Source organism: Dromiciops gliroides, chromosome 1 (genome assembly GCF_019393635.1).
Source record: "Dromiciops gliroides isolate mDroGli1 chromosome 1, mDroGli1.pri, whole genome shotgun sequence".
NCBI classification, from domain to species: domain Eukaryota; kingdom Metazoa; phylum Chordata; class Mammalia; order Microbiotheria; family Microbiotheriidae; genus Dromiciops; species Dromiciops gliroides.
Window position 1 is genome coordinate 61,613,687 of NC_057861.1, and position 18,004 is coordinate 61,631,690.

The 18,004-nt window shown below is 37.5% G+C and overlaps 1 protein-coding gene across 2 annotated transcripts in view; it reads right to left on the reverse strand.

The window, feature by feature from the left end:
* Positions 1-18,004, reverse strand: part of GATAD2A (GATA zinc finger domain containing 2A) — a 75,989-nt gene that overhangs the window by 24,620 nt on the left and 33,365 nt on the right. For both annotated transcript variants that reach the window (XM_043978565.1, XM_043978566.1), the window contains exons 3-4: positions 9,284-9,413; positions 588-719 (exon numbers count right to left, since the gene is read on the reverse strand). In XM_043978565.1, coding sequence (XP_043834500.1) covers positions 588-719; positions 9,284-9,413 — 262 coding nt within the window. The remainder of the gene's footprint in view (positions 1-587; positions 720-9,283; positions 9,414-18,004) is intronic.

Genomic DNA, 18,004 nt, shown 5'->3' on the forward strand with positions numbered 1-18,004 from the left:
GGCAGCAATGGACTTTTATCTACTAACTGAATATATATGCTGCTCCAAAAGTCTTAGTACTGTTTTAAGCTTTAATAGGTATTAAATTTCTTTTTATTCTGAAGAAATATTGTCAAGTTTTTAGTCTCACCAAAGTCACATTTTAAATATACTGCTCTAAAGGAAATCCTACATACTCAAACACACTTTTAGCTAAATTCAGAACAGTTATAATAATACATAAAAAAGCAAATTCCTTAAATGAGATTTCTCTGAAAGGAAAACTTTAAAATATAATGAAAAATACCATGAATTAGAGGTTGTTCTGCTTTTATGGGGCCAATACATATCTTTCCTTCATTAAACTAATTGCCCTTCCTTCTACCAGGCTGCATAGCCCCAGAAAAATCTCCTTTCTCCTTAAAACAACAAAAGATATGTCAGGGGCTTTTATTATTATTATTATTTTTTTTTTTAAATGGGATTCTGTACATAGGTAAGTATCCTAAGGCAGTGAACAAAATGAGATACTCAGAACCACCATCCTCAAAAAGATTCATCCTAAATTATAACAACTCATCTCAAACATCCCAGAAAATAGTACACACCTTCTGGGTAGTGGCTTCTTTTTGTATTTGACTTTGTCTTAGCTTTTTCAACAAAACAAGTTTTGCTTCTTCTAATCGTAACTCTTCTTTAAGTTGTTTGATCATTCTCTCTCGTTCTTCTGGGCTGCTTTTCTGCAAGAAGAAATGACAGAATAAGTGAATAAAAGGAGACAATTTGGGAAAACAAAAGTTTAAAGCAGTGATAGTCTGTGAAGGCTCTGCTTTGTAGTGTTTTAATAACAATGATAGCATCTCATATTTCTGTTATGATTTACAATTTACAAAGACTCCTTTCCTCATGAACAGAAGCTGTAATAGAGTTAGTCCAAGTACTACTATTTCCATTTTACAAAGGAGGTAACTGAGGCTCTAACATCACATGAGTAATAAATACTGGAGTAGGACTCAATGCTAGGCTCCCCAGCTTTAAGTATAGGATTCTTCTTCATTCTTTATTCACTAATTCATTCGACAAACATTTATTAAGCACCAACTGTGTAGAGAACACCACGTGTAGCACTGAGAAAAATATAACATAAATAAGACGTGAAATCAAACACCAACACAAACTGTTATATAACAAGGAGTGGAGGCAACATTCATTGGCAGACAATCCCCTCGGAACCATGAGACCACGACCTATAAAAATGTCCCTCTCATCCAGTCCTAAGAGAGAGGAGAGAAAGGGCAGCTCTGCTGCACCACTGGAAAAAGAATGAGGGAAGACAGGAGGTCGAACACTCACTGAGTACATGCTCATTGCCACTACCCATTGTTGCTGAAACCGATGCTGACTGTGAACCAGTAAGAAAAGGACTAAGGAGCCAATACAGAATATCAGTGGGTGACTCCGATGCTGAGAACTAACTGGGTAAAATTCCCACCTTTCCATTTTTTACTTTGCTTTGGTTCTCTCAACTGAGCCTAATTCCCATCTCTCATTTTTCTCAGACATTGTTGGCTTTCTGTTCTGGCAACAGTTTTCAAAAAGCCCAGTTTTTCTAAGACTGCTTGGCTGCCTTTTACTCTACTGGTTTAAGCGTGGACATGGGGTAAAATTAAACACTGTGGAAAAGAGGGTGCCAGCTAAAAACAAAAGAAAGCAGCCGTGAATGAAAGCATGAAGGAAAAAAAACACCGTTTATGAAGTGCTTTCTCTGTATGCCAAGTATCACGCTAAGCTTTGGGGATATAAATAGAAAAAGTGAGACTGTCTGCTCTCAAGAGGCAGTGGAGTGGATGTCAAGGCCCAGCCGTCCTCAGATAATTTAAACAGGTGAGATGACAGTGGCAGGGTCTTCAGGACATAAGGATAGGGTAGATGGTAAGGCCTAGAGGACTGGTAGGTCTGACAGGAAAGGCTGAAATGAAGCAAGGGTGAGACAAGGGTCTTTTTGCAGCCCAGTGGGCCCGGATGGGTTCTGGAAAGGGGTTGAGGGATAAAAAACAAGGAACCTCACACCAGAAAGATTTTGCTAATATTATAGTTCCACCAAAGCAGATTAAACGAATCTGGATCATCCTGGATTTCTCCTGGAAAAAAGGAGTCAACAGTGTTATGTTTGGAAGAGGCAATGATAAGTAAAAGGAAAAAAGTCCCTCTTTAGTCATCATGGCTCTAGACAACAGATAGAGAATAACTAAGGAGGTCTGGTGAGAATATATATCTCAAGGGAGGTCAGGCTCAATTTAAGAGCAAACAATTCCAGGCACTCTGCTGAATCAACAAAGAAGTCCACGTGGCAGCCAGTGTGAGGTGATACCACACACAGGTTCACTGACCAGATTTTGCTGTGGGTGATGGTAAGGAGGAACAAGCACACACCCAGCGAGCTCAGTGGTTCCAGAGCAGAGGGGTAATCGGACATTCCCAGCCCTTAGCCCACAAGAAGTAAGAGTATTTGCAGTGACTTTGTGGATAGGGGCCCTAGTCATTAGCTCTGAGATGGAGAGGAGTGCCCGAAGTCCAGCTCCTAGAAAGAGCTTAGAAAGCAACAGTACATAAAACCTGAAGCCTAAGGCATCATCCCCCATACTTCTGGACCAGAACTTAATTATAATAATAAACTGCTAAAATGTAATGATAATAATAACACTAACAGTGAGTAAGCAAAGGAGAAATAACCTGACCATAGATAGCTACTAAGGGGACAGAGAAGATCTGGGTTCATACTCAAAATAAGATAGTGAAGTTAAGAAAACCCATTCCTACTTAATTCAAAGAAAAATTGTCAAATGATCACAAAACCTGAAAGAATTCTTAGAAGAGTTTTAAAAGCACTTTAAAAATCAAGTGAGAGGCTAAGGAAAAATTAGGGGGAAAAAATAAGAGCAATCCAAGAAAATCAAGAGAATTATTAAAAGAAAAATCAACTAACTGGAAAAGAGATAAAAAAAATTAAGGAAGAAAATAATTCCTTAAAAACTAGAATTGGGCAAGGGGAAGCTAATGATGTTATAAGACACCAAGAAATTAATTTTTTTTAATAAAAAGAATAAAAAAAAGAAGAGAATGTGAAACATTTCATTAGAAAAAAATTGATTTGGCAAACAGACTGAGGAGAGAAAATATAGGAATTGTTGGACTACCTGAAAGTTTTGATTAAGGAAAATTGCCCTGAAGTACTGGATCAAGAGTATAAAATTGAGTGGGGCAGCTAGATGGCACAGTGGATAGAGCACTGGCCTTGGAGTCAGGAGGACATGAGTTCAAATCCAGCCTCAGATACTTAACACTTACTGGCTATGTGACCCTGGGGAAGTCACTTAACCCCAATTGCCTCACTTAAAAAAAAAAAAAGGAGTGTAAAATTGAAATAGGAAAAATTCATTAATCACCAGCTGAAAGAGATCCCAAGATGAAAACTTACAGGAATATTGTAGCCAAGTTTTGAAGCTCCCAGGTTAAGGAAAAAATACAAGTAATAAGAAAAAGCCAATTTAAATACTGTGGTGCTACTGTGAGGATAACACAAGATTTTACATTAAAAGACTGAAGGGCTTGGGGCATTATATTTTGTAGAACAAAGGAGCTGGACTTACAATCAAGAATATTCTGAATTTTAAAAAATGGATATTTAATACAGTATTTGTGACAAAAAGTCTAGAACTTGATAGAAAATTTGAGACACAAAATGAGCGAGAAACATAAGATACTCAATAAGTTGAACTGTTTACTTCTTATATGGGAAAATGTTATTGGTGCTCTTAAGATTGTTATCATTACTTGTGTAGTTTGAAAGCTCCTATATTGATGTAAGGCTCAGGGTTGAGTTGAGTATGATGGGATGAGTCTCCCAAAATAAAATTAGGTAGGGAGAGGTAAAATGGAATAATTATACAATAAAGCGTGAATGGAAGAACTGTTTCAGTAGGGGAGGGGGCCTGTTAGTGCTGGAATTCTACATAACTGGGATAAAGAAAGAATAATATATACATTTAGAAGGGCATAAAAGTCTTCAAATTTATAAAGAAATAGGAAGGAAAGGAGATAGGATAATGGAGGGACTCTTGGAGGGGGAAGATAAGGAAGGAATTTTTAGAGGGGTAGGTAGATTAAGGAATAAGAGAACAAGGCAATGGTTAGAAGTAAATTAGGTACATGAGAAGAGATAGAGTAAATAGGGAGAGAAAGATAAATAGTGAGAAAAAATAAGATGGAGAGAAATACACAACCAGTAACTATAACTTTGAATGTGAATGGGATGAACTCACCCATAAAAAGGAAATGGGATAGCAGAATGGATTAAAAATTAGAATCCAATTAGAATCTTGGTTGTTTACAAGAAACAAAATTACAAAATTAGAATCTTGGTTGTTTACAAGAAATACAATTAAAAAGGAGAGATAAACATGAAGTTAAAAGGTTGGAGTAGAACTGATTTATGTTTCAGCTGAAAAAAAAAACAGCAGGGGTAGCAATCATGATCTCAGACAAGGTTAAAGCAAAAATTTAATTTAATTAAAAGGGAAACAGGAAGGAGCAGCTAGGTGGCACAGTGGATAGAACACTGGTCCTGGATTCAGGAGAACCTGAGTTCAAATACAGCCTGAGACACTTGACACTTAGTAGCTGTGTGACCCTGGGCAAGTCACTTAACTCTCACTGTCCTCCTCCCCCAAAAAGGGGGAAGCTAAGTTATGTGTCACAAATATTAGTCAATATTGTATTAGAAATGCTAGCAATAGCAATAAAAAATGGAAGGAATCAGAATAGGAAATGAGATAAACTCTATTTGCAGATGATATATTTGGAAAATCCTAAAGATTCAACTAAAAAGTCAGTTGAAACAATAACTAATTTTAGTAATATAGTATGATATAAAATAAATCCACATAAACCATTAGCATTTTTATATATCACCAATAAAATCTTGCAAGAAAAGATAGTAAAAGATACCCTATTAAAAAGAACTGTAGATAGTAAAAAATACCAGGGTGTATACCTGCCAAAACAGAATAAACTTTATTATAAAATGTTTTTATACAAATAAAATTAGATTTAAATAACTGGAGAAATATTAAATGTTCATGAGTAGGCAAAGCCAATCTAATAAAAATGATAATTTTACCTATGCATTCAATGGCATCCTAATTAAATTATAAAAACCATTTTTACTGAGTTAGAGAAAACAAAATTCATTTCAAAAAATAAAAGGTCAAGAATTTCAAAAAAACTAATAAAAATGAAAAAGAAGGAGGTTTAGCCGTACCAGATTTTAAGCTAATAAGGCAGTAATTATCAAAACTACCTGGTACTCCCTAATAAACAGAAAGTGAGATCAGTGGAATAGAGTACACCTACAATATACACAGTAAGTAAATGATTATAATAACCTTGTGTTTGACAAAAGAAAAGATTTATGTTTGGGGGATTAAAAAAACTTATTACTTGGTAAAAATTGTTGGGAAAGCTAGAAAGCTGTCTAGTAAAAATTGGGCACAGACTATTATCTTAAATCATATACCAAGACAAAGTCAAAATGGATACACGGCCCAGAAATAAAGGGAGATATTAGAAGAACATGGAACATATTACCTATCAGACTTATGGATAGGAGAACATTTTATGAATAAACAAGAGAAAGAGAGCATTGTAAGGTATAAAATGAATAATTCCAATTACATTAAGTTAAAAAAGGTTTTGTACAAATAAAACCAATGTAGCCAAGATTAGAAGGAAAGCAGAAAACTGGGGGAAAAATGTTATATGCAGTCTCAGATAAAAGTCTAATTTCTAAAATATATAAAGAACTCTGTCAAATCTTTAAGGATATGGGTCATTCCCCAATTGATAAATGGTCAAAGGATATGAATGGTACTTTTCTGATGAAGAAATCAAAACTATATAGTCGGGGGGCGGCTAGGTGGTGCAGTGGATAAAGCACCGACCCTGGATTCAGGAGTACCTGAGTTCAAATCCGGCCTCAGACAGTTGACACTTACTAGCTGTGTGACCCTGGGCAAGTCACTTAACCCCCATTGCCCCGCCAAAAAAAAAAAAACAAAACTATATAGTCATATAAAATGCTCTAAATCATTATTAATTAGATATATACAAATTAAAAGAACTTTGAGTTATTATTGTAGATCTATCAGATTGGCTAAAATGATAGGTGCCCTTCAATTGGAAATGGCTAAACAAGTTGTGGTATATGACTTATTGCACTATAAGAAATAATGAACTGAGGGGGCACAGTGGAGAAAGCACTGGCCCTGGATTCAGAATGACCTGAGTTCAAATCCGACCTCAGACACTTGACACTTACTAGCTGTGTGACCCTGGGCAAGTCATTTAACCCTCACTGCCCCCCACCCCCCCAGAACTGAAACCAACATCTTACACCGTATACCAAAGCAAAGTCAAAACGGGTACATGACCTAGGCATAATGGGTGAACCCATAGGCAAATCCCATAGGCATAGAAAAGGAAGGAATAATTTACTTGTCAGATCTATGGGGAGGAGAATTTATGACCAAAGATGAGATAGAGAACATTATGAAATGCAAAATGGATAATTTTGATTACATTAAATTAAAAAAGTTTTGTACAAACAAAAGCAATATATTTTTTACAGCCAGTGTTTCTGATAAAGGCTTCATTTCTAAAATATAAAGAACCAAATCGAATATATAATACAAGGGACAGCTAGGTGGCGCAGTAGACAGAGCACCAGCCCTGGAGTCAGGAGGACCTGAGTTCAAATCCGGCCTCAGACACTTGACACATACTAACTGTGCGACCCTGGGCAAGTCACTTAACCCCAATTGCCTCACCATTAAAAAAAAAAAATGTGTGTGTGTGTGTGTGTGTGTGTGTGTGTGTGTGTGTATGTATAATACAAGTTGTTCCCCAATTGAGAAATGGTCAAAGGATAAGAACAGGCAGTTTTCAGATGAAGAAATTAAAGCTATCTACAGCCATATGAAAAATTTCCCAATCACTACTGATTAGAGAAATGCAAATTAAAGGTACTTTATAAAAACCCTTTGTAGGGGCAGCTAGGTGGCGCAGTGGATAGAGCACTGGCCCTGGAGTCAGGAGGACCTGAGTTCAAATCTGATCTCAGACACTTGACACTTAGTAGCTGTGTGACCCTGGGAAAGTCACTTAACCCTCACTGCCCTGCCCTGCCCCCTCCCCAAAGTAAAGAGTTGGAAATTCATGTTTTTATATTGAATCTTCCCTTTATGTCGTGCTGTGTATATGGAAATGTTCTTTTTTTGTCTTTAAGTTCAAAATGAATATAAAATAAAGAAAAAGAAAATATATTTGCTTCATGTCTCATGAATCTGATCAAGTTTTATGAGTTTAAACTAAAAATGAAGGTAAGGGGGGCAGCTAGGTGGTGCAGTGGATAGAGCACCAGCCCTAGAGTCAGGAGGGCCTGGGTTCAAATCTGGCCTCAGACACTTAACACTTACTAGCTGTGTGACCCTGGGCAAGTCACTTAACCCCAATTGCCTCACCAAAAAAAGAAAAGAAAAGAAACTATGTGCCAGGGACTGTGCTAAATGCTCATAACCTAGATTTCATTCTTGACTCCTCTCCATCCTCACCCAAATCCTCCCACCTTCATATTCTGTTTGCTGACAGGTCCTGTACACTCTACCTTTATATCTCTCATTTATACTCCCTTCGTTCCTCTGGTACTGCCACCATACTGATGCAGGCCCTCATCATCTCATACCTTGACTACTGTAATAGCCTTCCTCCAGTCCATCTTCCATTCAGCTAGGCAAAGTGATATTCTTAAAGTGTAGATCTGACCATATCACCTCCTCATTCAATAAACTCCAGTAGATTCCTATACTTCCAGGATAAAATATAAAATCCTCTGGGGCAGCTAGGTGGCGCAGTGGATAGAGCACCAACCCTGGATTCAGGAGGACATGAGTTCAAATATGACCTCAGACACTTGGCACTTACTGGCTGTGTGACCCTGGGCAAGTCACTTAACCCCAAATGCCTCACTTAAAAAAAAAAAAAATCCTCTGTTTGACTTTTTAAAAGTCCATTCGTACCTGTCCAGTCTTCTCATTCCCTTCATCATTCCTTACAGTATCTCTAGCCTCCTTGCTGCTCCTTGAATACAATACTTCATATTCTGCATTCTCACAGCCTGTCCCCCATACCTGGAATTCTCTCTCCAGTATATCCTGCACATAACTTGTATGTAGTTAGTTTCATGGGGTCTCACCAAATCGGATTGTGAGCTCTTAAGGGCAGAGGCTGTTTTTTGGCCTTTTGTTATATCCTTAGTGCTTAGCATGATATCTAGTCAATAGTAAGTCCTTAATCAATCCTATTGACTTCCAGGAGTCTAGTCAGATTAGGCCCTTTCCTGGGGTGAGGTGGACCAACAAAAAAATTGGAACCAGAACAATAGATGACTCCATAGTACCATAGTACAACAGGTGAGCACCAAAGGAACTTTACCAGTCCCTATGTACAGTCTTAACCTAGCTTATCCGTAACTGGCACATTCATCTATATCTAGCAGCCTGCTTACCCTAAGACAGAGTACAAGTCCCAACATTTTGGAGTGACGCAGGTTAGTCTGCAGTCTTTGAAGAGGTGACTAGGCTTCTAGCTTGACCTCAACTGTATAAGGAAGCAGCTAGGTGAAATAGGGGTTAGAATGCTTGTGTTGAATCCTGCATCATTCAGGTGCTAAGTGACCCTGAGCAAGTCACTAAACCACTCAACCTCAGTTTGCTCATCAGCAAAACGGATATAACAACAATACTTACAGGGTTGTTGTGAGGATTAAAGGAGACAGTATGCATTTCATAAACTCCAGAGTGCTACATAAATATCAGGTACCACAAAGCAGGCCAAAAAGGACCAGAACCATCATATCGAAGACTTTCATGTGTCCTTAATATACCTTTTATTTTAACATTAATAAATTATATCTAGTTGTTCCCTGTGAATGAGCTGTATCTTTTTTTTTTTTAAGATCAAAATGTACTGTTACAGTTCAAGAGAACTTTAATCCTGGCACCAAAGGTACTCCAAGTTGTCAGATATAATATTCATGTCATATTCATGACCAAGTGACATGAGTTTTGGAACCAATTCTTGAACTATGTGGCTCCAAGTTCTAGCTTAATGTCATCAAAACAATTAGGCTCTGGTTTTTGATACTTTTCAACAGCTAGTAATAGAAAAGACATTAAAAAGCCCAACTCACCATGAGGGCTTCGGTGTTGGTTTCCTTTAGTGGTATTTTTGTTAAGCCATTCATTCTAGGGCTTGAAGGCTCATTGTCTGATAACACTATAATATCAGGTGAAGGAACTCTCTTCTCTGGCTTCATGTCACTGAAAAGTAAAGAGAAAATAGGTCAGTCAGAAAGTAAGCTTCTACTTAGAACATTCTACTTCTCCACAACAGTGTGCCTGATACTCTAAAACTCCTAAGATAATTTTCTTTCAATTTCTCAAGATCAACTAGGTGATAACCTCATGTGAAAACCGGAAATTAAAACAAGGCAGGAACACTAGCCAGGCAGCATGGGAAAGTGGAAAGATCACTGGATTTAGAGTCAGAAAATCTGGGTTCACATCTTAGTGCTGTTAGCATCTATGAGACTATGGCAAGTCACTTCCCCTTTCTAGGCCGAATGTTCTTCATTTGTAAAATGTGGAAGCTAAACTAGATGATTTTGAAGGTCCTTTCCAGCCCTAAAGATCCTATGACTTCTACTCTCTTCCTGGTTTCTACCCACTAGGAGCTTATACTCTAGTAGAGATGATTAAACCTAGATATTTTTAAAACATAGTAGTGGTTCAAGGGACAACTCAGTGGTATTATGTGTTTAGGTCAAGAATGTGCTGGGGCAGCCAGGTGGAGCAGTGGATAAAGCACTGGCCTTGGATTCAGGAGGACCTGAGTTCAAATCCAGCCTCAGACACTTGACACTTAACTAGCTGTGTGACCCTGGGCAAGTCACTTAACCCCCATTGCCCTACAAAAAACAAAAACAAACAAACAAAAAGAATGTGCTGGAGTCTACTTGAACTGGCTCCCAACTGTTAAATTTTTAGTGTGAACATTTACACCTTGGAAACGGATCACTGATACAAAGTAGGGCTTAATATATGGTTTTGCTTACTATCTAGATTTAAATAATGAAGAAAATGTTAATAATGCAGATTAAATTTTAAAATGTGTCTTGAGCATATATTTTTCCCCAGAGAGTGGGATGTTAAACATTTACCAGCACACTGCTGTGTTAAGTGCAGGAGACAGAGAACATGGAGAAAAAAAATTAAAGAAGGTAATGTGGAAGTGGTAGTATTTGAGCTAGACAATGAAGAACAGGATGGTAATAGAAGAGATGGAGAAGAGGGTTAATTAAGGTATTTCAGTACCATAAAGAGTGATCAAAAAGTTTGGTTTTGTAGCAGAGTATCAGAGAAGACATGTGAGATGAGGTCAGAAAATAGGTTGGGGTAGAGATAATGCAGGCTGTGGCAGAGCCCTGCAAAATCTTTTGTTTTACTTTTTTTTTTTTTTTTGGTGAGGCAATTGGGGTTAAGTGACTTGCCCAGGGTCACACAGCTAGTACATGTCAAGTGTCTGAGGTCGGATTTGAACTCAGGTCCTCCTGAATCCAAGGCTGGTGCTCTATCCACTGCACCACCTAGCTGCCCCCCGCAAAATCTTTTGATACCACCCTTTGCAGACTGAGACAATTATTAATATTTGTTACAAGGATTTTGTTTAGTAGGAACCTGGAAAGGTTTCCTGTAGAAGCTAAGATTTATTGATAATTCTAAGTTTTATAACAAAAAAGAAAAAATTTTAAAGAGAAGGAAAAAAATATGAAGCTGGTGAAGGGTCTTAAATGTCTGGCTAAGAAAGGAATCTGAGCTTTGGTGGATGAATTAAAAATGAATGAAGAAATGCTTATTAAGTGCTTACTATGAGCCAAGCACTGTGCTAAGCTCTAGGGATACAAACACAAAGATAGTCCCCATCCCTCAAGGAGTTTACATTCTACTGGGGAAAACTATACATATAAGAGAGTAGTGGCCAGGAAGGGTCCCCTATGGTCCAGAAAGCTATAAAGACCTAACAGGAAGCTTTTCCTAATCCCTCAACTAGTGCTCTCTCTTCCCTCTCAAACCACTTTGGTATTTAATGATTACATACATACATACACACACTGACTTTGTTTATGTTGTTGGATAAAATGAATTTATAATGTACCCACGACTTCCTTCAGCTCTGTACTGCTGAACAGAAGCAGAAGAGATGAAGGATTTGGGATAAGGGACGGTTGAGGTTTGGCATGGGGTGCACACAACAGAGTAAAGGGAGAAAGGGAAGTGAGAATGGAAGATAGTGAAGAAGAGTCGATTGGCTAAATACTGGATTAAGATTCAAGAAAGAACAAAGTGAAGTCAGAGCAGGGATAATTAGCCTGAATAGTTCTCTTTGGGGGCAAATAATGTATTTATGAAGGACAAGGCAAAGTGAGAAATAAAATGATAGCAGGCTATAGCTGCATAGAGGAATGTCTGAGTTTTAATTAGGGAAGTGGAATACTTGTGGATAATGGTGAAATGCAGTATGTGATAATCGCTATGTGTGGCTGAGGTGGAATAAAGGAGTAAGGTCATCTATTAGAGAATAAAAGTCATAGAGTTTAGGGGGCAGCTAGGTGGCGCAATGGATAAGGCACTAGCCTTGGATTCAGGAGGACCTGAGTTCAAACCCAGCCTCAGACACTTACTAGCTGTGTGACCCTGGGCAAGTCACTTAAACCCCATTGCCCTGCCAAAAAAAAAAAAAAAAAAAGAGTCATAGAGTTTGAAGGAGAATCAGTATGGATGTTCAAAGTCCCTACTATAAAGGCAGGAGTTGACAAAGGAAAGATGATGAGCTGGGTAATGCACTTCTTGAGAAAGGAGGGAGAATGATTTGGGGGATAGTGTACAACAGTCACTGGATTGGACAGAAATTTTTGATACCATGACCTTCGACTAAGAAGAGGTAGCTGAATTATGGTGCTAAATGGACAGTCTGGAAGTGGCAACAAGGGTATTCGGATTCCTTCCTTCTCAACGACAAGTATATTGAGGGGTCTGGGCAAAACAAGTGCTATAGAAAAGGGTCATGTCTCAATGGGGACTGGTGGATTGAAAGAATGAGAGAAAGAGGTCTAGGAAAATGGAAAGTCCAGAAGACAGGGGATGGGTTTTAGTGGGGTAGGACTGAGGAAGAGAATGAGAGAATAGGTGTTTGAAGCTGGGGGTAGTTTTCTCCTATGTGGCTAGTAATAAATCAATACAGGGTGGAGGAAAATTGTTAGCTATAGTGGTTGGAGTGGGTGGTAGATGAAAAATAAAGTGCACAGTCTCAAATACATGGCGTGCTCCTCAGAAAGGGGCAGGGGTGGTAATCAGTGTTGATCCAGGTCTGGTCATGCTTAAATCTATTTCTATGAATCATTTAGCCATTTATTAAGTATCTTCTCTGTGTTTCCATGTAAAGTCCTGTGCAATAAAAATAAGATGTATTTAATACTCTGTGTCTATCCTCATTAATATCATCTAGTAGAGGTAATAAAACATGCACACAAAAATATATGCACAAATATGATACTTCTATAAAATGCATAAAGTACCACTCAATAAACTTCTATTAATAAGTTACCACATGTAAAAGAATATTATGTTCAAATATACAAAATGGGGGTGAAAAAGAGTTGGTGATTTTGCTGTATTAGATGGCCAATAAGTCAACAGTGTGACATGGCAATCAAAAAGACTAATGTTATCCCAGGATCCTTGGACTGAGGCAAAAACTTCAGGACTAGGGACATTGTATTCTGGTTTTTGGTCACATCACACCTAAAGTATTATGTTCAGTTCTGGGTTCCACATTTTAAGATGGACAATTAAGAGGGTGATCAGGATGGTTAGGAAACTAGAACTGAAAAAACTCAAGATGGTCAGCGGATAAAAGGCTGAGGAAGGAGGGAAGGGGGCAAAGGACAGGAGAGCTACCTTCAAATGAAAGAATAGCTGCCATTTAGGTTTGTTTTACTTGGACTTAGAAAACAATCATTGCACAGAAGAAAATTTCAGTTTGGTATGAGAAAAAACCTTCTAAGAATTACAGATATCACAAAGTAGAATGAAGCATCTTGAGAGTTAGTGTAGTTCTGAGCTTCTTCAGGTGTTCAAGCACACTCCAGATAACTACTTTTTTGGATGTTCAATTGACCAAAAGGATTAAGTGCCCTTTATGTGTGCACTCTATTAGATAATATACCTGTTTAAATATACATTGGACGATGGTTCATCAGCTTGAAATTCTATAACACTTTCTTTGCCCTCATGAATCTTACAATTTAATGGGATGGAAGTATACTACATATATTTGTTTTTGTTCAGTTACTCAGTAGTGCCCAACTCTTCATGACCCCATGAAACATAGCACACCAACACTGTCCGAAGATAGCAGAGTACTTTTCCATTCCCTCCTCCCGTTTGTCCAGGATCCCATGGCTCGTGATTGTCTGAGGATCTGAACTCAGGTCTTGACTCTAGGCTTGGTGTTCTATCCACCTAGCTGCCACCAACACACACAAGCACATATGCATGCATGCTTGCAGAAAATAGTCATTCTCCATTAGGTCAATGGTCAAAAGATAGGAATAAACAATTCTCAAAAGAACTGGAAAGTGCTATTCACAATCCCAGGAAAAAATGCTTCAAATCACCAAAGAGAAATGCAAATCAAAACAACTCAGAGTTTTACCTCACATCTTGCAAATTGGCAAAAATGACAAAACACACCAACAGTCAACATTCGAGGAATTGTGGAAAGGCAGACACACTAATTCATTGTTGGCAAAGCTGTGAAATGGCACAATCATTTTAGAAAGCAATCTGGAATTATGTAAATAAAGTGACTAAAATGTCTATAACTCTTCAAACTGGAAATTCCATTGTTGGGCTTACACATCAATAAGAAGAAAAGTCCACAATCACTCCAAAATATTTACAGCATCACTTTTTCTTTCTCATAGCTAAGAATTAGAAACAAAGTAGATGCCCATCAATTGGAAAATGGCTAAACAAATTATGGTACATGGACACAATGGGATATTACTGTGCTGTAAGAAATGACATGTGTGCTGAATAAAGAAGCATGGAAAGAGCTATATGAACTAATGCAAAGTGAAGTAAGCAGAACCAAGAAAACAAATACACAGTAACAACAATGTAAATAGAAAGAATAATGACCTGAAAAATCAAAAGTAAATGTAACAAAATTATAAAAATCAAGTGGGATTTGGAGACCTACCCCTTCATAGAGGTGGGAGCTCCACAGATGTCACACTGCACATTTTTCAAATTTATCAGTAAGTTGTGCTGATTTTTTTCCTCTCTAACAAATACTATTTGTCATATGGGATAGTTCTGTGGGAGAGGGAGGAGGGGAGATACTTGGGATATCCATGATGATTAAGAAACAGAAAATATCAATAACATATTTTTTAAAAGAAATACAAAGTAAAGTTGTGACCATTCATTATGCAATAATTCATGTCCTTAACAATTCCATTTCTCATGAAGAACATACAAAGAACAATGCCGCAAATTTACAGTATTATGACTTGCTACTTTGTTAATACCTAATACCCTAAAAACATGGGATCAGGAAAAGCAAATATGTTGCTAGCTTTTGCTTGATCAAGATACATATTTTATAATATTTCAATGAAAAAAAATTTATGCAGAAGCTAAAATAGTTAACAGGGGTCATTAATTTTACATGAATTCCAAGAGAGAGTACAAATAGTCGCATTTTGGATTCCTCTAGGTGGCGCAATGAGCCAACAAAAATAAAACCTTCAAATTACTGGAGTCCACTTTTACTCTACAAATAAAATTCTTTTCACCTTTCCATTAAAATGTATCTCACTTTGAAATACTGTTCTTTTGTCCCAATGTCCTCAAGGATAAGGAAATATGCTTACAGAACAATAGGGATGGAAGAGACTTTAGAACAAAAAATGATCAAGCTCAGAGAACTCTTAAAAACATCTAGTCCAACACTCTCATTTTACAGATGAAGAAACAAAGGCCCAGTTAATAGAAGGAACTTGTTCAAGGTAATACATTCTGTTACTGGCAGAAATGGGACTGGTCTGAACATTCTGAATCTATGATTGGTCCCGTAGAGCTATAACCAGTCTTGACTCATGCAATACCCATCTTACTTGAACTTTTGGTCTCTGATCCTGGGACTCTCATATTAAACAGAAACAAAAAGTAGAACTGACTAAAATCCCAATCTTGAGTCTGACTTTAATACAGTAAATTTTTGACAAGATTTTTTTTCCTCACAGCAACTGACAAGAATTTAGATGGGAAAGCATCTTCTGTATCATCATAAAAATTTTTAGTGACTACAGAATGTTTCCAAGAGGCTAAGATTTCAAATGAAAGTTTGTGATACTACTTGAGTTGATTTTCGAGAAAATGAACAATTAGAACTTCATTTTAAAAATACAGATATCCGGTGGGGGCAGCTAGGTGGCGCAGTGTATAAAGCACTGGCCCTGGATTCAGGAGGACCTGAGTTCAAATGTGACCTCAGATACCTGACACTTACTAGCTGTGTGACCCTGGGCAAGTCACTTAACCCCAACTGCCTCACCAAAAAAAAAAAAAAAGAAGAAAAAAAAAAGAAAAAAATACAGATATCTGGGGCAGCTAGGTGGCGCAGTGGATAGAGCACTGGTCCTGGAGTCAGGAGTACCTGAGTTCAAATCCGACCTCAGACACTTAACACTTACTAGCTGTGTGAACCTGGGCAAGTCACTTAACCCGAATTGCCTCACTAAAAACAAAAAACAAAACACCACACACCAGATATCCTCCAGATTTAGAAATAAAATTTTCAAGGGGCAAACTGAATTTATTGATATGAATGTGGATAAGGTCATTATATTTTGTTAATATACTCCACCTAGTCATCATCCAGAAGAGCAACACACCTGAAAATATGACCTGGCAAACTGCCTCTGCTTGTGCTACAGCAACTTACCTTCATAACCTGGTCTCCCTCACTGACAGCTACACGAACTCAAAGATCAAAAAGAAGTTTTTCACCATCAAAGTCCTTGGCACTATCAAATGGCTCAACTGCTTTGCCAGTGCCATGAGTTAAGTGAACTTTTCCTGGGGAAGGGGAAAGTACCTACTGGAAGACAAATGTCATCTTAACTTTGACAGGATAGCAGCTAGCTAAAATGTTTTGAGGGATAGTATTTCTAAGTTTATCTGCTGTTTTTATTTTGATTCTACCTAATTTGGAAGGAGTCTAAAAGATGGTCACATACAATCTTTTGAGAATAATCTAATGGATGATGAAATGTTTCACTGGGAGAAATTTGACTAAATTCAATTTTACATACAATTTAGTGATAACTATACACTGGTTCAGCTGGTAAAGGACAATTTACTGTTATCCACAATCAGAGGGACCCATGGTGTAGGGAAAATAGTAAGGAGAGATGTGACACATATATAAATGGGTCAACATCTATAAAACAGTAATTATATAAATTTGTATAAATTGTATAATATGCTGTGAAATAAAATGAGAGACTTATTTTCAACTGGCAGTTTCAAAAGGTTCTTTTTTTTTTGGGGGGGGGGGGGAAAGGAAGGTGGAGCAATGGGGCTGAAGTGACTTGCCCAGGGTCATACAACTAGTAAGTGTCAAGTGTCTGATGTCGGATTTGAACTCAGGTCCTCCTGAATCCAGGGTTGATGCTTTATCCGCTGTACCACCTCAGAAAGTTCTTAAGAGAAAATAACATTTGAATATATAGAGAACTAAATCAAATTTATAAGAATGCAAATCATTCCCCAAGTGAGAAATGGTCAAAGGATAAGAACAGAACAATTGTTCTGGTGAGTTTTAATCAACAAATATTTATTAACTTTTCTTGGAGCCTTGGTAGTAAAAATTCAGGTGTACTACGTATTTTTGGATGACAAATGAATTAATCTAAATAGGAGAGTCTATCAGCAAAAAATTATAATATAAAAATACTATTTGCTTTGCAAATGTAGGTTTTTCTTCTCTTCAATAGTAGAACTGGATTCCTTTTGCCTTTAGGGGATTTTTCTTTTATGGATGAAATAGAAAACCCTATATGGGACCAATGTACTTTAAATACTACTAGTAATAATAAAAAAAATCAATAAGGGAGCTTGAGTTCAACCTATTTTGACAGGCCTCAGGTGTCTGTCTTTCCCTTGGAGAATTTCTTCCATTTAGTTGAGTCAGAGGTTACCATACTTCTAATGGTTAAAATAAGCTACACAGCATTGAATTACCCATGCTTTTCCAAAGAGCCATCAAGATATATGTTCCAGAGAACTAGCTTACAGGATCTATCTTTGGGATCAGGAAGCGCAAAGAAATGTAATATAATGGCAAGAAGCAGCAATATGAAAGCTAAATGTAGTTGGCTTACTACACTCCTTCAGTGAAATCAGAAAGGTAAATCCATGCCTTGATAAACAGAGGAAAAAAGGGAATTTGCCAGATCTCTTCTCTGTTCTCACAACAGAACAGAAAATGTAAAGATGGTACCAAAGAAAGGGGCTTCCACAATGCCCCTTTGAACAAAAAAGAGCCACAATGAACTTCTTCCAGGGCTCAATTTTACTCCACAATTAAAATGGAAACTTCTTTCATTTTGGCAGTATTTTTAATCCTTGTATCTCTCCAGCTCAGTACTGAGGGAGTTAACAATATATTTCAAGTCTCAAAATGTGCCATGGACAAATAAGTGTGGAAACGTTGCCCTAGAAGAACCTATACTATGTGTTATTAAGAAGGATGGGGGGGGGCAGCTAGGTGGCGCAGTGGA